Source organism: Erpetoichthys calabaricus, chromosome 7 (genome assembly GCF_900747795.2).
Source record: "Erpetoichthys calabaricus chromosome 7, fErpCal1.3, whole genome shotgun sequence".
NCBI classification, from domain to species: domain Eukaryota; kingdom Metazoa; phylum Chordata; class Cladistia; order Polypteriformes; family Polypteridae; genus Erpetoichthys; species Erpetoichthys calabaricus.
In genome coordinates, this window is record NC_041400.2 from 107,824,805 (window position 1) to 107,847,223 (window position 22,419).

A 22,419-nucleotide genomic window follows, 5' to 3' on the forward strand; every position below is an offset into this window, starting at 1 on the left:
TGAGTCCCATTTAAATGTGCCTCTGATTGAACTTGTATGTGTGTAAATCAGAGACCGTGGGTGCTTTCTTCTGACTGTATTTCGATGTTCCTGAAGTCAAGAAAAAAGCAGTTTCAATTGTATTTTTTTCATCGTAAAGGACTTTCAACATAATATATACATTTTAAAAGTGGTACTCCCTTTGTAAAATGATTGTTATATTAATATTATTGGTAATTAATATAATTAATAATATTAATATAATGGGTAATACTATAATTGGTAATATTAAATTAAAAGGTATAATAGCAATAATCGTACACTTATAAAATGTTTTGGTGAGGTTTTGCAGTTTTGGTGGCGTCATATAAAGTTTCGCCTAGGGCAGCAAAAATGCACGAGCCTGTCCTTAGAGAATTATATATAAATATGACTACTGATAAATTTAATTTCCATGTCGCCTCTTTTGGTGTGGCAGAGTTAATGACACGGGGAGTGCACAGTGGCCTGGCGATTTTTTTTACCATTCCTTTTCGTCTTGCTTCTTTCACAGTGGTTACGAAAGTTGTTCAATATTTTACAAAGTGTGCGTAAATAAAACTCCACTTTGTTGTTTTAAGTTAAGTCGTTATACTACATTTGGAAATTGCATATAGCTTTATATTGAGATTTAATTCCCGAATCTGTCTCTAACATCCAAGGACTGGTGGATCGCTCTTGCTGACAACAAGGACAGACTAGTAGACGGCTGTCTCTAAAAAGCAAAGACTGATTCCTGTGTCGGATAGAGAGCCGTTGCTGGTTTATGATTTGTTATTCCACGCACGCTTTTTCTTAAATGAAAAGCATTTCTGATTTCCATCCAGTCCAATTTACAACCGGCTTTCGTTCAGACTAATTCTTTAGTTCTCAAACTATTCCATTAATGTAACCTTCTTACTCAGTTTTAAACTTCCTTAAAGTTTTAACAGACAGAAGAGTTTTCTTGTAGTCGGTAATGACATCTGTACAAAATGTTATGTTCACCATTCCTTCCGCTACGTTCTCCTTATGACGTAACTGCAAAAGCAGCGCGGTTTGGGGGCTGGTGTTAAAGCCAAATCCTTTACTTGCCATGAAATGAAAACTCGGAAGCCTTTGGAAAGAGGTGGTGTCTCTGATCTGCCTCCGCTCCCTTCTCTCTCTCTCTCTCTCTGTCTCTCTGCAGGAAGTCTATTGTGAGGAGTTAACATTTCTAGAACAAGTCAGACGGAAAGGGTCAGGGAATTGTCAGCGCATCCCACCTCAGCATTTTAAATAATGGGACTGAAAGCGACGTTGAGCCTGTGTACTTTTATTTTCTTCCTGCTTACCATTCCCGGAGACGTTAGCTGCAGCAAAAAGAAAAGAGGACCGAAAGTAACGGCAAAGGTTGGCATTTCTACGAGGGACGGGACGGTCGCGCTGGGTTCGGACGGGTTGCCTTCTTGCCAGATGTAGTTACATTTTATGTTTGTTGGATTTAACGTGTGCGGACTAGAAATGTACAGTATAAGGAGTTGAGATTTGATAAAAGGGAATGTCATCCTCTTAAATTCTCGACAACATTCAGAATCATTGCATTAATAAACTGTGTAAAGTATACATGCAGATAAAGGAACACTCAAATACCGGCGTGTTCGTAAGGTGACCTATTCTGGAAAAAGCTCATTACGACATGTCCAGACAATTGCATTGTGTCTATGTGTGTCGTATGCACGAGATCTTTTTATTATTATTTCTTTCTTTCTTGCGTTTTACTTGCACGTTGCATATGTGTAGCTACACATTTTGAAGGGTGTCCACGGTCAGGCGGCCTAAGGCGTTGCGGCTCTGCTGCAGTGCGACGGACTGGGGGTGTGCGTGTAGTTCGCTTGTAGAATGACAAATATTTCATGTGCTTTCGCTGCAGGTGTTTCTCGACATCCAAGTGGGAGAACACGAGGTGGGAAGAATAGTAATCGGGGTGTTTGGAGAAGTTGTGCCCCGGACGGTGAACAACTTCATAGCCCTGGGGACCGGCGAGGTAAGTACTAACAGACCCGACGCTTCGGTCTTAAGGTTTACACCTTTTTGTGAAGTTTGTAATAGCACTGAAGTTAAGAGAAAGCCCTGCTGGTGTGTTCATCTCTTACAGATCATGAAAAGTCAGCCGCAATTTAAATTTTTCATTTCTGTGCCACGTTTTGTCTAGAATCAGACAGTGAGATATGGATTCATTGTTACTGTTTACACTTAAAAAAATAATTTTGCCTGTTTTTTTTTTATTCAACTGTTTTAATCAAGTTGTCAAAATCAAAAAGCAAAGTTTCTTACTTCTTAATTGCAAGCAGCAGCCAATAATAGTTTTTGTAGTTTTGAACAACAATATTATTTTTGACGAGTTTTCTAGACATTTACACTCAGAATGCTGTCCTCAGGGTGAAGCATTTCATTCCATTGTTATGCGTTATTTGCAAGTTATAGTTAAACATAAAACAATTTTAACTGTTAATTGCCAGTCTTTTTTATCTAATGACCACAAATGCTAGGGGTGATAAAAACTGCGTAGGTGAATTAAGGCTGCATTCCACAGCTTAAAAATTGTACAGATGGTATAATTAAAGAGCCCTGCATGTTTCAACATATGCAGAGGTTATTCTACTTATTAATTCAGTAAGCAATCAAATAAAATTACTCCTACAATTATGAGCTCTTGTTTTTGTTGTGATAGTTCAGTGAGTGTTTACAGTGCTGCTGATACTGGACAGAAATACTCATCTGCTGAATTGCAGTTCTCTTTTTCTGAGAAAGAAATTACTTTGTAGGTTATTTTGATACCTGAAACATGATGCTATTTAACTCCATCAAGTGGCCACTTTGATTTACCTCATAGTGATTTGGTTCTAGGACTTCAATAACTTGATATTTTAATAATCAGTCATTTAGGTAAATATTAGAGTGATTACTCAGCTTAGCTGAAAATTACAGCTTATAAAATACACCATAAGCTCTGTGGTCATTATGAAGGTGCTTGGTGCTCAGGGTGACTAATATTAATACTGAATTAATGACACTGAACGTGCTCTTAAAAAAGCAATTTTAAAGTCATTAAAACAAACAAAGGCAAATCTTGCATGTGCCACACATTTTTAATTGTGGTTAATGTGTCATTGTTAAAGGACAAACAACTAGCATTGACAGTGTGTAGGGAGTTGAACTGTTGGCCCAAGTGTGCACTGAGCACAGCAGGTAAAGTCTGTGATATGAGGGGAATTAGAAATAATTCAATTGTAGTTAAAAACTGCTGTCAAATGGTAATATTTATAACAGCATGATGAGGGCAGAGACATATCACATTCATTTACAATTACATTTATTTATTTGGCCGAGCTTTTATCCAAAGCAGCTTTCAACATTTGAGATATAACTGGTTCTGATTCTTTTGTTTTTCCAAGTGAAGCACAAACGTGTGAAGTTTTTTGCTCAGGGTCACACAGTGTCAAGAGTTGTCATTCAATAAATATTTGCACACATTGGAAGATCATAAGTTATGACACAAAAGCAGATTTCATATTGAATACTAGACCCACTGCCAGAAAGATTGTTTTATTTGTAAATATTGCGATACATCCATCCATTAGCAATTTATTAAATGTAATTACATCCCAAATTTTAATTCTGTTGGCAGCAGTGTCTCCTTGAAACATTCCTTGGTTACTCCGAAAAAGTGAAAACTGACATTAAAATTAGAGTTTTGTGATGCCAAACATTTCACATTTTTATTAGTTCATGGAAAATTATTTTATTATGTATTTCTTGATACTGTACTGTGGCAGTGTTAATTGAGTTTGTTTCTGTGTCCAAGAAGTTGAGAGTGAGGGTTTAAAGTTCGTTTAAAAGTATCAGTTTTCAATTTGAAAATGTACATAAATAACTGACAACAGAAAAATCTACCAACAAAATGTTACTGTTGACAAAATGTTAAATGATCATTTCACCTATGGTTGGTTCCCCATTTGCTGTTAGAGTTACTCAGTTTCACTGGGGATGGACTCAACAAGATATTGAAAGAAACACAGTGATGCAGACCCAGTACTCCCCACAGTTATACATTAGCTTTTTGGCAGATCTCCACTGTACCTAGCTCATTCCATTTCATTTCACAGATGTTCGTTTGGATTGAGATCTGAGACCACAAAATGTACTACTGCTGGAAACTAACTAGAACTTTATCTTCTTGTGGCATAGAACATTATCCATCCATCCATCCATTTTCCAACCCGCTGAATCCAAACACAGAGTCACGGGGGTCTGCTGGAGCCAATCCCAGCCAACACAGGGCACAAGGCAGGAACCAATCCTGGGCAGGGTGCCAACCCACCGCAGGACACACACAAACACACCCACACACCAAGCACACACCAGGGCCAAGTTAGAATCGCCAATCCACCTAATCAGCATGTTTTTGGACTGTGGGAGGAAACCGGAGCGCCCGGAGGAAACCCACGCAGACATGGGGAGAACATGCAAACTCCACGCAGGGAGGACCCGGGAAGCGAACCCAGGTCCCCAGATCTCCCAACTGCGAGGCAGCAGCGCTACCCACTGCGCCACCGTGCCGCCCTAATAGAACATTATCTTGCTTTAATAACCTATCTGCAGTTGGGTACAGTGCTACAACGAAGGGATGTACCAAATTAACACCACTATTCTGATGTTCAGCATTTAAATAACATTATGTTAGAAAAAAAAATCCAGCAAGTGTAAGAAAAAACATGCTGCTGCCATCCTGTACAGTAACACCTATAAGGATAGATTCATTGACTGTTTTTCTTTTTTTTTTTGCTTTTTCACTGTCCTCTCAGGCAAAGGTTTTATCAGTTTTATGGTGCTTGTGTTCCTTAGCCTGCTTTGTCTATACCTTCCATTTTTTACACAAACAGAAGTAGAGTTTATTTGGTCATTTGATGCTACACCACATTAATGTCAAGATAGATCAGATCTTTGTTATCTGGCGTACAATATCTCCTTGTGCTCCATTACAGTACTTAGATTTTAGCTAGGTAGATGAAGGCCCTTTGTTACTCTGAATGAAATATGTTGTCCAATTTTGGCCTTTTTCATCAATGGTTAGTTTTTGATCTCTGGACTGATGTTGTCTTTTGTGGCGGATGGCTGGGGATCCTGTGAGGAGCGGAGTAAAGGCGACAGAAGAGAAGCAGAAGAGAGAGAAAAGAAGGGACTGAGTTGAGCTGATTAGAGCATTATGTGGTGTTTAAAGACAAAGAAGCCATTAAACGTGTGTGCTTTGGACATTCGGTGTCTGTCTGTCAGTGTACGGGGGGCTGTCTTACCACAGTTTTAAGGGTGTCTGTTCTCTGTGCACACTTAACTCTGTCATAAACTGAAACTCCTGTAGGGTTGTTGTTTCTCATATAGTCATGCTGGAAGTTTTGGTTACAAATTCCATGGCATGTTTAAATATTTTTACTTGCCAATTCTTTGTTTGAGTTCCACAGACACTTGGACACACAATACATTGGTATTAGCATATGAGCATATTTTTGTACTGTATTGAGGATTTGTTTTGTTCTGTGTATTGAATTGACCCCCTTCTTTTTGACACCCACTGCACGTCCAACCTACCTGGAAAGGGGTCTCTTTTTGAACTGCCTTTCCCGTGGTTTCTTCCATTTTTTCCCTACAAGGTTTATTTTTTGGGAGTTCTTCCTTGTCTTCTTAGAGAGTCAAGGCTGGGGGCTGTCAAGAGGCAGGGCCTGTTAAAGCCCATTGCGGCACTTCTTGTGTGATTTTGGGCTATACAAAAATAAATTGTATTGTATTGTATTGTATAACTGCGGTGGGTTGGCGCCCTGCCCGGGATTGGTTCCCTGCCTTGTGCCCTGTGTTGGCCGGGATGGGCTCCAGCAGACCCCCGTGACCCTGTGTTCGGATTCGGCGGGTTGAAAAATGGATGGATGGATGTAATGTATAATCCTGCTGCTGACCAAGCAATCAATTACATGTGTAAGACAGTTGTATCTGTTAAGTGTTTATGGTCTCCTTAACCATAAACCAAATAAGTGAAAGTATTTTTATATGCCATCATTATCCTGTTCCATATTTAAACATTAAACAGTTCGTAAATTTTATTTGGATGTAAGAACAAAAAGAAAACCTTATGAACTTTGAAAATTTGAAAAAATAGTAGTTTTGTGGGAGTCTAAAACAGACCACAAACCCAAAGTGTCCATTTGATATTTGATTCTAATGTGGGTTAATGTGTTTATGTGGAGTCTGCATGGCATCTCCATACTTGTGTAAGGTTAATGAGGTTCTGTAGCTGAGATGTGTTTTAATTGAAGATACAACACCTAGACGTACATTGCACAGGGGCTCATTGATTAAGGACTAAAGTAACTGTTGGTTTTTGTAACCATTCTCTTAATTTGAGTCTAATTTAGGGTTGTAAATGGACTTTATTGTTAGTTTGACATCTTCATTACTTGTATTCATACTTAGTCTTTGCATTTTGAGTTCAGTAGAGCCATATGTTGTTAGGTGAATTGGTGACTTTAAATTGGCCCTATGTGTATGTGTTTTTTATGAATATTCCTTGTAGTGAGCTGGTTCCCCATCCAAAATTGTTTTTACCTTGTGCCCCTTGTTACTGGGATAAGATACAAAAGTATCGGTGACTCTGAACTGTATTAAGAAGGTGCAGGTAATGGCAGGATAGAAGGATGAATGGATGAAATTAGCAAAGCTGTGTATTAGTATTGTGACAAGCTGGTCTATATGGGTGGGGTTGCCCCACTCATAGCATCTGTTCATCCATTTGGTTTCTTTGTTATCTAAACTACTTGTTTGGCTTGACCACGCTAAGGTGAGAGAAATTATGAATATTTGGTTAGAAAGCATTTTATGTTGCACAGGTGAATAAGTATACAATGCAACTGAAAGTGACAGCAACCAAGAATGATCAATCCAGTAATCTGTATCCTAGTATTCATTTGAGAATTTGATTGTATTGTAAGGAAATGGTGTGGCACAGTGGATTACCACCCAAAAGAGATTTGAGTTTAGTTTGTTTCCAATTTAGTCACTTTCCGTGTTGACCTTGCTTCTGTTCAGCCTGTTAGCATGAACCTCCTGTAGGTATCCCAGCTTTTTAAACACATGCATTTAGGATGGTTAGCAAATCCAAGTGCTCCGTTGTGATTAACACTAGAATTATCAGAGCCTACGAAAAAACTCGTATATCCATCCCACCTTAAATCGCTTCACACTTCTCCATCAGCGTCTTTTGTCCTGTAAATGTGTCGATAAGCAGCAAACAGCAATCAGCCTGCTATCACATCCCCCACCGGCACACAGTTTTCTCAGCTCAAATCTGTTTACCTGCGTGTCAGTAGCTTGGAGTTGTATAGAGTTAGAAGTCAAGCAAAATGACACCTTTTATAAATACTATATCATTATTTGGAACACATGCATTTCATGTGTGTTCCGTGTCTACAAAGATCTATGTAAACACATCCTTAAAACAGAAATGTTTTTCATGTTTTAGTAATAATTGACAAAATGTAGACATGAAGTATATAATGTGTGAAGCCTGAATTCCAAATATCAAAGAAACACTTTCACAACAGGTACAAATATAACAGAACAAATGAGCTTTTATTCAAAAATATAACTGCAAAAAAACAACCCGCGTTTACCTGCGACATTGACACGCAATTGGTACAACAGATTGAGTGGCGCAACGGTATCAGCTGCTGACTTGTAATCAAAGCTTCGCGGGTTTGATCCCGGGTGAGTCCGTTTTGAGAACTGAGCTGCTCGTGTTCTTACTATTTTAGAATAAAAACATACATTTGATTCCTGTCTGTAACAGCCGGTGTAATTTATGATACTTGTAAAGGATAGCTTTGTTTTTTTTCTATTCTGTTATTCTCTCAGCCGTGTTCACGTTCCCAACTCCCCGCGCCAACGCATTTGACGCTGCTGTTTTCACATAGACGCGCTATAACAGAGGTATACTCAACTCATGCCGACGATTCTACATCGGATCAAGAATGCACTTTTGCCATCGCTGCACTTTGTATATGCACATGGGAAGCTCTGCACTTGTGACTTTACGCTGTAGATCTGGCTCTTACATACAAAGGACGGTGCATGTGCCCAAAACATTAACATTTATATGTTACTTACATAAAAGCCAGATCCGATGTAGAACCATTGTCATGTAAGTAAGTAACTCAAGGTAAATAACATTCGATTTACCTATTTACCTTTATTTATTTACTTACTTCCTACAGCGTAAAGTCTCGAGTGCAGTGCTTCCCATGTACATATACAAAATACAGCGATGGCAAAAGTACATTCTTGATCTGATGTAGAACCCTCGTCATGTAAGTAAATAACTCAAGGTAAATAGGTAAATAACATTAGCTCTGGCTTTTACTGTATGTAAGTAACATATAAATGTTAATGTTTTGGGCACATGCACCGTCCTTTGTATGTAAGAGCCAGATCTACAGCATAAAGTCAACAGTGAACTGCAGAGCTTCCTCTGTTTGATCGCCAAAGGCATGCTCACAAATTACACGTGTAATGTCACGAAAAATACCTGCTGACACTTCAGTACGCGAGTAATGGTACGAGAATGCAGTTAGACTTTTTTTGGGCACATACACCACGCTAGTGTTTAGATCTGGAAGGTGTAGCGTTGGCGAAATAAATAACATGCGAGCTATAGCGCGTCTTTATGTGATCCAAATAAAAACATTTGAGCTATAGCGCGTCTTTATGTGATCCAAATAAATAACATTTGAGCTGTAGCGCGTCTTTATGTGAAAACAGCAGTGTCAGATGGGGAGGGGGGTATGGTAGAATCGTGAATGCGACAGAGAATGGAACTGAATTAAAAAAAAAAACAAAACAAAGCTAACCTTTACAAGTATCACACATTTACACCGGCAGTTACAGACTGACTGAGCGCATTTATTCTGTTATATTTGTACCTCTTGTGAAAGTGTTCCTTTGATATTTGGACTTTAGGCTTCACACATTATAAACTTCATGTCTACATTTTGTCAATTATTACTAAAACATGAAAAACGTTTCTGTTTTAACGATGTGTTTACATAGATCATTGTAGACACGGAACACACATGAAATGCATGTGTTCCAAATAACGATATAGTATTTATAAAAGGTGTAATTTTGCTTGACTTCTCACTCTATACAACTCCAAGCAACTGACATGCAGATAAACAGATTTGAGCTGTGAAAACTGTGCAGCGGTTGGGGATGTGATAGTAGACTGCTTGCTGCTTATCAACAAATTTACAGGACAAAAGACGCTGATGGAGAAGTGTGAAGCGATTTAAGGTGGGACGGATCTATAAGTTTTTTCGTAGGCTCTGGTAATTCTAGTGTTAAGTATGGCACGTGTTCCTGCCAGCAAGGTCATTGATTCTACATGACCTTGTACTAGACTAACGATTTAAGAAAATGGAAGAGTAATAACGAGTGAAGATGCTTCAAAATGCTTATGGATTTCTAGCTCTGTAATCAAGTGGGCATTTTTTAGTGCATTATATTGGCATTTACTCATAGACCATAAAGCGTACACTCTGAGCCTTCTTAAAGGCAATTTTATGAGATGTGTTGTGTGGTCTAGGCCAGAGTTCAAAGATGACATTGAAATTGTAGTCTGTGCTGAAGCATGTCTTATGAAGTAAACATATGCAGTAATTATGTGATTTATAATTAAATTCAGTAACTTGAGGCTCTCTTTTAATTTGTGGTCAAGTAAAGGGCTTGAGAAGTAGTAAACATGCTATTTACATTATTTGTAGATCAACTTAGCCCTTTCTTTTAATTGAGGAAATGTGACATAATGCCATGTAGAATACATGCTAATCATTTATTAGGGTAAATATGAAATTATATTACACACATTTATAATTTATATTGACCTTAAGTTGTGATTAAGCATTTCAGAACACAAATGAATGGATGGATGGACATTTGCTGATTTTATTTGTGGTAATAGTTGAGTAAATATATGCCAAGAAATGTTTAATCAGTAAACCTTTTCAAAAACAGGGGTAAGAAACTGAATAAAGCATGAAGCTAAAAATCTGGAAATCAGTAAACACCTGTTAAAACATGACCCAGACAAAAGTTTATAGGAACTACAGAGACGTTGTATCTACTGTATGGTAAAAAAATATTTGAAGGAGGCTAATAAAGCAATGTGTTTAATTAGTGAAAGGGATTAGGCTGTGACTGAATAAAAAGAAAAACAACAATGTACCTACTCACTAACCTGGTTATCTAGGTTAGAGTTGCAATAGACTGGAACCTATCCAGACAACACTGGGCACATGGCAGGAATCAATCATAGATGAGGTAACAATCCAGTGCAGGTCATATTTGGATGAAAAAGCAACAAACATATGCCTAAATGGAAGATCTTAGTATATACATAATAGTTATAATGCAGTATAAGCACTGTTAAAGTAAAACATCATAAAATGTTGTTTTTGAAATAAAAAAGTCTGAATATACAGTAAATTAAAACACGATGTCATTCACATTTGTATTTACATTGAGGCTATAATATTTGAGGTCTGAATACCTCAAAGGCAGCCACGAGATAAGTTGGAGAACAGTTCACCTTTTCGAAGAATTCTAAACAATTTTAAGAAATAAAGCAGCAACTCACAACAATCGGCAAGCATAAATTAATAAGAAAATTCATATAACTGTATTATGCACAAAGTGCTGACTTACCATTGTTCTTTTGGTTCATGTATCTTCTGTTAAACTTCTACATCGTGATGTAGCCCAGTTTCTAATTCTAAGTGCCAAATTTAATAGCTGTCATACTTGTGTAAAGCAGACGTCCCAAGTTGCCTGGAAGTTCTGGGAAAGTGCTGGAAATTAATATCTCCTTGTTTGACTCGTGGAGTTGACCGATAATCTCTAAGAAATCAATCTCCTTTCTTTACCTTTCAGATTGTTCAGTTGGCCTGGGCAGTTTTTGGGCCTACTAATGTGAAAATACACTTTGGGAACCACTAAATTAAGTAGTGTCAACAATTTTATGTATAAGCTAGACAAAAATGTTTGGCCTAATCCATGAATTGTTACAACACAGTCTTCTAAAAAATTAAATGCTGTAAATAAACTACTACTAATAGTAAAAAAATGTGTATTTAGGATATCTTTGCTTCATATGTTTACTTGATTTTAGTTTTAAATCAGTGTTTGCAAAGGAAATCATGGTTGCAGAAATTTCAGAAGCATAGTATGTTGCTGAGGAGTTAGCATTTTTGCAGGCATAAAAGTTACTTAGATTAGTACTTCTTTATGTTTTGGACTAAGAAATTGCATATCAGAAGTTCTTTAAGCTAATTCTCTATTTTCATTTGAGAGCTATAACCTGCAATTTGAGAATGCAAATGCAGAATTGTTTGCTGCAGGATTAAGCTAAAGACATGGCTGACATGGCAAAAATAGCTCCACAGGGTATGTAAAATGATTAAATAAATGTCAGATTTACGAGCCAGCAACTACATCTACCCATTCCATATATACAATAATTATAATGAATGTAGCCTTCTTATGGCCTCTTATACATGTTTTGTCTTGTACAAATGTCATTAACTGAAATTAAATCACATTTATGACACTTAACTGAAAGGTGTGCAAATACCATATATACTAATCATAGAGTAGCACCTTAAATATGGCATCATGTTACAATTGTTTTGAAAAAATTATAAAATAAGTATGTATTTTTTTCACTTGCAGAAAGGTTATGGATATAAAGGAAGTAAATTTCACCGGGTGATAAAGGATTTCATGATACAGGGAGGAGATTTTACTGCTGGAGATGGAACAGGAGGTGTGGTAATGCTTTTTTTTTTCTTTGCCAGAAACCCTAAAATTTACCAAATGTAGTATTACACATTTTAGTAAAGGTAATGTTTTAGGTTATCTACATAAATATGTTCTGTGAAGTACTGTCCAGAATTTATTACAGTTTTGCACTCAATGTTGCTGTGGTTCTCCATGCCCCTAAATTTCTTAGAATGCAGATGGATATTGGTAGTATTTTTAGGTTTTATCACCACATTGTAGTCTCAGCAGTCACGGGATATTTTTTATTAGAAAGGAAAGGAACCAAGCTATTTGAATACATTTTTCTTCAGCTTGTTCAAAGTATATTGTACTGTATATCAGCTAAAGGTGTACATAAAGAACACATATCTTGTTTAAAATTGTCTAAATATAAATCTGAGGCAAGACTTGAATTGTGAATGTTGTGAACAGCTGCCTTTGATATTTTCTTACTACAACTGTAGCAGGTACTACTTATGTGGTGTTTCCTCTGGATACCCTGGTTTTCCATCCACATCCCAAACACATGGAGGTTAGATTACTGAATTTCTCTAAAAAAAGTCCAATGTGAGTAACTGTGGATATGTGTAAGTGTTGTGCCTCATCCAAGGGTGGTTTCTACTTCATTCTCATATTCATATGGGATAGGTACCTGCTCCCAGCAACTGTGAACTGAATGAGCCAATTAAAAAATGAAAGGTTGGTCAGAAAACACAAGCCATATTCATTAAAAATACGATAAATGCAAAGCTCTACATATGCTCTATCAAATAGCAATTAATCTCATCATTATTTTAAATCCCTTATTCAAATGCATGATACTGCAACATAAAAGGATTGCAACAGCTGATCTGTCACATTACTAGACTATTAAGGCATGCACTAATTATGTATTTGGGGGTAGGAGGGCCTTGAAAAGCAGCAGGATTTTTTCATGTGAGATTTTTGAGGAGTTTATTTAAGTTTTTGTAAAATGGCTTGTCGGTTCTTAGCGAGACCCTTGCTGATATATAAATATACAGTACAGTGGAACCTCAGTTCACGAACGTCTCGGTACACGTACAAATCGGGTTTACGACCAAAAAGTTTGCCAAACTTTTGCCTCGGTTCACGACCACACACTCGGTATACGAACAAGCCAGTTTCCCTTTCGGTTTGTACATGTTCAGTCTCTCCCTGTGCATTTCCTGTGCAGTGAGTAACAGAGAGAGCGAGAGAGCTCAGGCAGCATGAGAGAGAGCTGCGCACACACAGGCAACGCGAGAGAGAGAGCCGCGCACACACACAGGCAGCGCCAGAGAGAGACAGACACACACACACAGGCAGCGAGAGAGAGCCGCGCACACACACAGGCAGCGCCAGAGAGAGAGAGGGCTGGACTCATAAGGTAGAGAAGGCAGTTAAAGAATGCACTGGACTTGATTTTGTTTTCACTTCTGTTTACAGCGATCGGTTCGTAGCGTGCATTGTTGCAATGTTACTTTTCTTGGTGGTTTATTAAATTACAGATTTTTTCAAATGTTCATTTTTTTCCCTGTGCTTAAAACTCATTAAAAAAAGTGTTTTTAGCCAGCGGTTGGTAGCGCTATAGTGCAAACTATTGCAGTGTTAATTTCCTCTGTTGTTCAAGGTTTTTTCAGTGTTATTCAATGTTTTTACATTTAGTTTACTATTACGCTGTGCATTCTGTGGTTTAATAAAATATATTTATGCTTAAAAACTTAAAAAATATATATATTTACATACATTTCGTATGGTCTGGAACGGATTAATTGTATTTACATACAATCCTATGGGGGAAATTGCTTCGGTTCACGACCAAATCGGTTTACGACCAGAGTTTTGGAACGAGTTATGGTTGTGAACCGAGGTTCCACTGTATATGGGGTATCATATTTGGGTCTTTGTTGTCATATAGTTCTTGGAAGTAATGTGATGTTTTTAGTTTGATGGATTTTTTTTTGTAATACAATGGTTATTGCACTGTATGTGAATGTATTTTTGACTGAATTGTATGTTACAGTATAATTTGTTCTGTTAAATAAAATAAAAGAATGCACATGGATGCATGTATGCCATTTTGTTGTTTTTTTTGTAATCAATATTTTATTAATCTAAGATAAAATGACAGGAGAAGATGGCTTGTGTTGATTTATTCAAATAAATTGAACAATAATTAAGAAAGTTGTTGATTTTTGGAATTTGTATAATAATATTTCCTTCTGTACTACTTTCAAATGGTTGGGTATTTAATAAAAGGCGAAGATGAACACAAGAAACACGGAAGTTTATTGTATGCATAGTGGCATGTCTCAGTAAAACAGTTTCTCATAATTTTCAAATCTATATTGCAAAACACTGCTATATTTATAACGTAATGCTAAGTGAAGAAGTGCTGTATTGAGATAATGAGAGCAAAGCATAGTTTTAATTAAGTGTGCATTTTTAACAAAACGTAAATTATTTTATATATTTGAAAGTGAAATTTGCACATAGTATACGCATTTAATGATAGAGAAATAAAGTTAAACTCAGGGTGTATTTTTTCATTCTAGGTATGAGCATATATGGAGCAACCTTTCCAGATGAAAACTTTAAATTAAAGCATCTGGGAGCTGGCTGGGTAAGCATGGCCAATGCAGGACCTGATACCAACGGCTCACAGTTTTTTATTACTTCAGCAAAAGCACCTTGGCTGGATGGCAAGCATGTTGTGTTTGGAAAGGTCCTTGAAGGAATGGTAAGATAACATTTCAAATTAGACTGTTAGTAATTAATTGTTGATTCTTTTCTTTTAGTGGAAATAATGAAGTGAAACTTGTATTCCCCTTTAAAGGCTAACATGATGGGGGAGTACTGATTTTGATCTATCAATGCACTTACGTATCAATTGTAAGTTTCCAAACTGGGTATAATGTCTCTGCATTTATGCACATTTTACATATGGGACAAATCTGATCCAGGGCATTATGCTGTGTTTACTGTTGACAGTCATTTAAGATATAATTAGAATATCGGCTGGAATCAAACTTATTCTTACAAGGATGATATTTGCTGGTGATGTAAGACATAAATTCAGAGACAAATGGAAAGGGTACCTGACACTATACCTGTATTCAGAGCAGCAGCACACTCATTTGGTATTAACAAGACATTAATAATCCATCCATCCATTATCCAACCCGCTATATCCTAACTACAGGGTCACGGGGGTCTGCTGGAGCCAATCCCAGCCAACACAGGGCGCAAGGCAGGAAACAAACCCCAGACAGGGAGCCTAACCTGCATGTCTTTGGACTGTGGGAGGAAACCAGAGTACCCGGAGGAAACCCACGCAGACATGGGGAGAACATGCAAACTCCACGCAGGGAGGACCCAGGAAGCGAACCCGGATTTCCTAACTGCAAGGCAGCAGCACTACCCACTGCGCCACCGTGCTGCCCACATTAATAATGTATTTAAATAAAAAAAATTTCATTTAACAACTGAGGTGAAATTGGATTGCTGTACAGTAACTCTGCACCTGTTCGATCTACACAGTTAAACTGTGCATTCTTAAGTAGTTCTGTAAGACATGGCTTAACTTTTTATAAAATGTTATATGATAATTTGGCTTTTGAGTATATATTAGTAAATACTGTCTTGTTTATTATAATTATGTTTTTAAAATCCAAAAATACTCCTCTCACAGTCTATATTGAATGCAAAATGAATATAGTAAACTGAATAAAAAAAAATTCTTCTTTTTGATATAATAAAGACCTAAATCACAGCCCTCCTTCCAGCCAAAAAAAGAAGACGGAAAACCTTGAAAAGATGCACACTTTGTATCAGCGATAAATTACTGTTATCGTCATCACTGATAGACAATCTGATTTTGTCCAAATATGAAATTAAGTCTTCCTATAAAGGAAAAATATGATGGCATATAATCCTTTGAGGATATGTCAAACCTTATCCAGTTAAGCAAAATATACTATATGCTTGGTCAAGTGGGAATGCAACAGAACTGAATACTATTACCATTGTTTAAGGATAAGAGAGGATGTTAGTAAAGTAATAAAGGCCATAATATGTGTGCTGTTTGGGTAATTGTACAACATCTGGTAGAAAGGCAAGGCAAAAGGAAACATCATTAAAATAGAAAAACACAATATTGACAGCTGTACTTTGAAATCAAGGGTTCTAATTATGAAAGAAAAATAATCTAATGAACGAGATAACTTCCACCAATAACTATCCCACTTTGTAGTTTTAGGCAGCCTCCCCAAGACTGCAGTTAGCCTTGGAACAGGCAAAGTCATTTTGATAGCCCTGTATCCTGCAAACAAGTTAATATAAAAATCCTTTAGAAGAATCCAATCATGAATACCATGTACTACAGTTATAACAAAGTGAATAAAATTCAACGTACAAGTATAAGCTTCCATAACCACTCCAGGTTACAACCCGTAAATGAAACATCCATTCACTGTTTATTGTAGTATAACTAGCAATTTACTGATGTAACATCTGATCAAAAACAACACATCCAAAGTTAATTATGTCTAGTGATAAAATTGAATATAGACTCATATATAAACAAATAGATAAATATACTTACATAAATACGGTCACAGTTAAGATGGTAGTTTACTAGAGGACTGTTTAAATTTCAAATTACAACAAAAACGGCCTGTAAAATTAAGAGGAGAATAACTTTTTAAACCTAAGGAAAAGATTAATTCTCAGTTTGTGTCAAAGCATACAAGTTTTAGAAAAGTCAACTGTAACTATATATGAACCTGAATATCAAGTAGGTGAAATGTTTAAATCTCTATAAAAGTCATCAGCTTTTTGGCGGTTGAAGAATAATACTGTAAGGTTTTTCCTTTGTGAGTGACTCGAAGCGTCACAGGATGAAGCAAGCACTCTTAAAACGTTAGCCGTGATGTCCTTAATGGCTGCTCTATGATCTACATTTGCTGGAGTTTGCCACACTCCCTCACAGCCTGCACTATAAACTCTTTGATATGGTAATGGTGAAGCCTGACAATTAAAAATTGTGCACCGTGACCAATGCATGGCTTTGCTATAGAGCCTTGATGCACTCTGTTCAACTCTGGTGGAGAACTCAGAATCACACGGCCTAGAAGATCCATGAAGAACTCTGGAAAAAAGAAATAGTATGAGCCCCTTCAATTAACTCTGGCGAGATCACAATTCTCTCTTCAACTATGTCACTTTAAGATCTGTTAACTTTGATTTTATTTCCTTGTTATTAGAAGTCAGCCAAATGCATATCACCTGCAGTTTGTGATTTTCAAGTACTGTTGAACTCGGCCGAGCATTTCAGAGTATCGATATTATGGTCAGTAAACGTCATCTTGGTCTGGATAGAGTTGAGGCAAGTGCTGTGAGAAGTTAAAAAACTTTGTCGTTTGTATGCGCCATATGAAGTCTGTCAAATTCGTGAACTAACGTTGCAAGCACAGCAGACACTATTGCTGGCACAAAGCCTGGCGGCTCCAACACAGATCCCTGTGACCAATAGAGGATCCTAACAGCTGAATTTTGAAAGTCAGGAGAATGTCCAAGAACAGTTTTACTTAGTATCAAATGGAGTTATCAGATTACTTTCTCACTTAAACAGTCGCACCAAGGCTCTATTCTTCAAGTAAATGGAGCAAGTGCCCAAAGCCTTACCCAGTGGCATCAATTCATTTTTGTAAAGCACTCATCTCAGAGCACTTGCCAGAGTTTCCAGCTAGAATTTCCATAATTGAACATACAAGTTACATTAAACACACAGTAAATGTAAGAATTTCAATTTGATTAACACAAACAAATCATGAAAATATAGTCTGTTATGTTTTACCCAGGATTTTTTCCCTGACTTTCCCTGATGTTTGTGGGTGGTTCTGTTGGAAGTGCACTGGTTACAAGATACAGATGGTCATACTAACAAAGTACGAGAACTCAAATCCAGGTTAAAAAATGATAAACCCACAGATGAAGGGTTAATGTTGCTGCTGCTCCATCAATTTGCACACATCCTCCACTCCCCTTTTAATGTTATGCCACAGTGTCCCTTTCCCTTTGGCCAGAAGTCTCTGCTTCAGTTTAGGGCTCAGCAATCTGGTACCATAATTGCTGTCAGTGCAGACAACAGCAGTTGATAACACAGTGGTGTTCCTACAGGTGGAAACAAATTAACAAAGCCGGGTTTTAGCATATTTGAGAAACATTAACAATAGAAACATTGACTCTTACTGGTCTGTAATGAAAGTAACTGGATCAAAAACCTTTCGACTTAGATTGGGATGCAATTTTTAGATTTAATAACTTTATTGTAACAAACTTCAGCAGAGGATGCTGAAATTATTACTAGAGAATTAGAAGGGAACAGGAAATTTAGAAGTAGCAAAATATCTATGTAAGAAGAGTATTTTAATCATTTTTAAAAAGTGACCATATGATGGAAGAGTTCATATAAGTACCAATGTTATGTGGTCAGAATGTGTTTTTTCCTTCATCTAAAGAAAGAATAGCTATTAGGGAGCTGAACTTTAGAGCACTGTTAGTAAGGTAAAATAGGCTTGGCACATTATCTGATGTGAGCCAAGGGAGCAAGAAGGTAGCCTAAATGGCGATGAACTCATTTTTATTTGCTGTTTTGAAATCTACATGCCAGAAATGTTGACAAGTAGCTTAATATCAGTCTAAATTTTGTGTAACAAGGAATACTTGCTTTACTTTAGGGCTGCCACAAATGATTATTTTGTAAACAATTAATCCATTGACTATTTTATTGATTCATTAATTAATAATCATTAATTAAATGATTAATGAAAGTCAAAGTTGTTTCTTCACAACCATGCCACTGTTATATATTAATTGGCCACATAAAACTGTGTTGTAAAGGGAACCGTTTTTAATAAGTTTTAAACGTTCCTTGCCTGTTCTTGTAACTTTCAGTGAGGCTATGGATACACAGGTCCATAGGTGAAAGAAAAAGACTCAAATTTGCCAAATGTGTCAATTTTCAAGCCAGAAATGTTGCTGAGTATTGATCTGCATCTTGAGTTTGCACACATCTTGCAAAACAGCATATCCATGTCATTTTATGAAGGAAAAAAGCACAAAGCAAATCATTGTTGTGACATTCAGCCATTTTAAACGGAGACTTGGCATTTTGTTGTGCCGCTTATCTTCTTCCATGGCATTCTTTCAGGGCCTACGGAGTGGATACACCATGGAAAGCCATCACCAAACATTGCTATTAATGTTGAAATTAGAAGCCCTGATTTGTCTGTGTTCTGTAGACAACTAGGCAGTAATAACTGAAAAGGGCACATTTACCATCACTTGTATTCTTTGACCTTATGGAAGCTTATTTAACTATTTCAGCAGTTGCTTCCACTATGCAGTAACATGCACTTCCACCTCATCCAGGTTCTGAGGCACTGTTTCCCACAGCTCCCCTTAGCAGCTACGCATCAGGAGCACAATTTTTTATTTTGCATTTTTGTACAAAACTGTACTAGTAATCTGTCATGCGAGGTACAGCTAATGGAGCCTCCAAATAAGGTGATAGTGTACAGGCTCAGCAAATATTGCGTCTGTGGTATGTGCCACACTAGCCCTTAGCACTGCTACTACCACCGCCGCTTATGGAGCTTTTTTTTGTTTTCCCTGCCTCACAGTGCCACGGTCTGCATGAGTTTTGCATGTTCTCCCCATGTGTTTCTGAATTGTTATTTGTACAGAGTACAATGAAACTCTTGTATGCTCTTTCCACCATGCTGACACTCTGCATGAATCTCGATCTGTAGGCTATGTAAAACAACAACATTGAATGTAATGGGTGACAAGTAAGCACCGTTTAGGAAAACATAATCATATAATGTAAGTGCACATCTGTTTCTTATTACAAGTCATGGCAGAATATAACTGTTGAAAAAAAATCACAATGTAGAGGCAAAAGTAGGGTTATAAGCAGAATATACCTTCACGTTGGGAACTTGTTAGGCTGTCATAACTCTGCACACAATGAAGTCCATGAGCAGACAAGTGAAAAGAAAATGTGTTCTTACTTTAAGAGAAATAGTTCCAAGAATCTGTGATAAAATGATTATTTCCTTTTAATAGCACAAGGATGCTTTAAAAATGCAAAAATCACATTTTCTTAAATTTAAACCTTTACTGCTTCAAAATGTCTATATTTGATAAGTAGTTTTAAGGCTTTTATTTTCATTGATTGACCTGTGTATCTAAACCTGCAGGTTTAGAAATGTATACTTAACAGAAGCACAAAACAATTGATTGTTCATGACAACATCATTGTTCACTTCATATAATGCAAAAGATCACACATCAGTGATTTAACCATTACTAAACCTAGTACAGTTGTCTCCAACTCTGGTCCTGGAGTGCCGCAGTGGCTGCAGGTTTTCATTCTAGCCCTTTTCTTAATTAGTGACCTGTTTTTACTGATAATTAACTTATTTTGAATTAATTTTAAATGACTTGTTCTTGAAGACTCAGACTACTCAATTGTTTTTTTTTTCCTTAATTACCAGTCAAACAGTTATGAGATACAAAATGAGCCAAAACATAACCAGCAAACTGTGTCCATCATACAATATCTGAAAATAAAGAAAGATGAAGATCTCAGGAATGCTGATCTGCTCAGGTTCACAAAACATTTATGAAAGAAACAGCCAGACACACAACAAAAATTTGGGGCAGCCCTCCCGTATAGTTTCCCTGGCTGCAAAAGGCTTTACAGTAGAGTACAATGTGTACTGGTTAGAGTCCAGAACAGAACTGCTTAAGTATGGAGGTTGAAGGGTTTTTATAGCTGGTTCACAGGAAGTGACGTCCTCAGGGCTGGGACAGGAAGTGACGTCCTCGGGGCCGGGACAGGAAGGATTTCTTGTGTTTGGTCTGTGGAGAGAAAAGAGAGAGGCTCAGTGCACCCCATTGCCTGCTGGCCTGTCTTGGAATTGTTCTTTTCTGGTCCCTTTGGTTGACTCCCAAGCGCACCTGTGTGACATGGCCCCCCCTCAGCCCAGACCCATTAGGTCGGGCATACTTAGCTGAGAGATCGTGACACCTGGAAAGGGCATTGGCATTGGCCTGTAGGTTACCCTGGAGGTAAAGGACCAAAAACTTGTACGGCTGGAGGTCCAAGAACTAGCTTGTGACCCGTGGGTTCAACTCCTTGTGCAAAGCCATCCACTGCAGTGGCGTATGTTCCGTCACCAGGGTGAACTCACGGCCTAAGAGGTAGTATCTCAGCTGGGTGATCGCCCATTTAACCGTCAGGGCTTCCCGCTCCACTGCCGCATACCTGGTTTCGCGTTCCAACAGTTTCTGGCTGAGGTACAGGATGGGGTGTTCTACTCCATTGACACTTTGGCTCAACATGGCACCAAGACCTGTGTCCGAAGTGTCATAAAGGGTAAAGAAAAGTCAGGGGTTTTCAAAACTGGAGTTGACGTAAGGGCCCGTTTCAAGTTACTAAATGCAGTTTCCAATTTAGCATCCCATACCACATGATTTGGGCACCTCTTCTTTGTGAGGTTCGTCAAGAGCGCTGCTCTCTCGGAAAAATGGGGCACAAACCAGCAATAGTAGCCCGCTAGTCCGAGAAAGGCTTGGACTTGCCGCTTGGTCCTCAGATGGGGCCATTTCAATATGGTGTCAACTTTTGAACACTGTGGTCGTATAGTACCCTGGCCCACTAGGTAGCCTAAATATTTGGCCTCGGTTAACCCAAAGAAACATTTCTTTGGATTAATTCGTGGGCCGGCTTCACTCAGTGTCCGCAATACCGCTTGTACCTGCTGTACATACGTATTCCTTCCATGTGCTGGAATAGATAATAACATCATCTAGGTAGGCAGCACTGTATGAGTTATGGGGCCGAAGCACTTTGTCCACCAGATGCTGAAAGGTTGCAGGGGCCCCGTGTAACCCAAATGAAAGGGCATGATACTACCAGTGTTCGCTTGGGGTGCTAAACGCAGTCTTCTTCTTTGAGGAATCTGTTAAGAGAACCTGCCAGTACCCCTTTGTCATATCGAGGGTGGTCAAGAATTTGCCGTGTCCTAGCCGTTCGAGGAGGTCGTCCACGCGCAGCATTGGATAAGCGTCGAATCGGGAGACCTGGTTAAGCTGGCGGAAGTCATTGCAAAACCTCCAACTACGGTCAGGCTTTCCGACCAATACGATAGGACTGGACCAGGGACTATGACTCTCCTCTGTCACACCTAGTTTCAGCATCCGTTTGATCACCAGCTTCACTTCAGTTCTTTTTGCCTCTGGAAGGTGAAATGGACGTTCTCGGACTATTACCCCGGTTCGGTCACTATGTCATGCATAACCAGTGTGGTCTGCCCTGGGTTTTCATTCACTACCTCAGGAATAGCCGAGATGGTTGCTTCCAGCTCTCGGCATTGGAGGGCGGTCAAATCAGGACTAAAGTTAAGGTCAGATTTGCGAGCGAAGTGTGAACGGGGCTGTCTGGAGGAGGGATCG

At 38.1% G+C, this 22,419-nt stretch overlaps 1 protein-coding gene across 1 annotated transcript in view; it reads left to right on the forward strand.

Moving 5' to 3' along the window:
- Nucleotides 1–1,120: 1,120 nt before the first annotated feature.
- The window catches only part of LOC114654612 (peptidyl-prolyl cis-trans isomerase C-like), a 29,024-nt gene continuing 7,725 nt past the window's right edge, over nt 1,121–22,419 (forward strand). The window contains exons 1-4 of the mRNA XM_028805246.2: nt 1,121–1,389; nt 1,910–2,023; nt 11,806–11,899; nt 14,451–14,635. Coding sequence (XP_028661079.1) covers nt 1,279–1,389; nt 1,910–2,023; nt 11,806–11,899; nt 14,451–14,635 — 504 coding nt within the window. The 5' untranslated portion in view covers nt 1,121–1,278. The remainder of the gene's footprint in view (nt 1,390–1,909; nt 2,024–11,805; nt 11,900–14,450; nt 14,636–22,419) is intronic.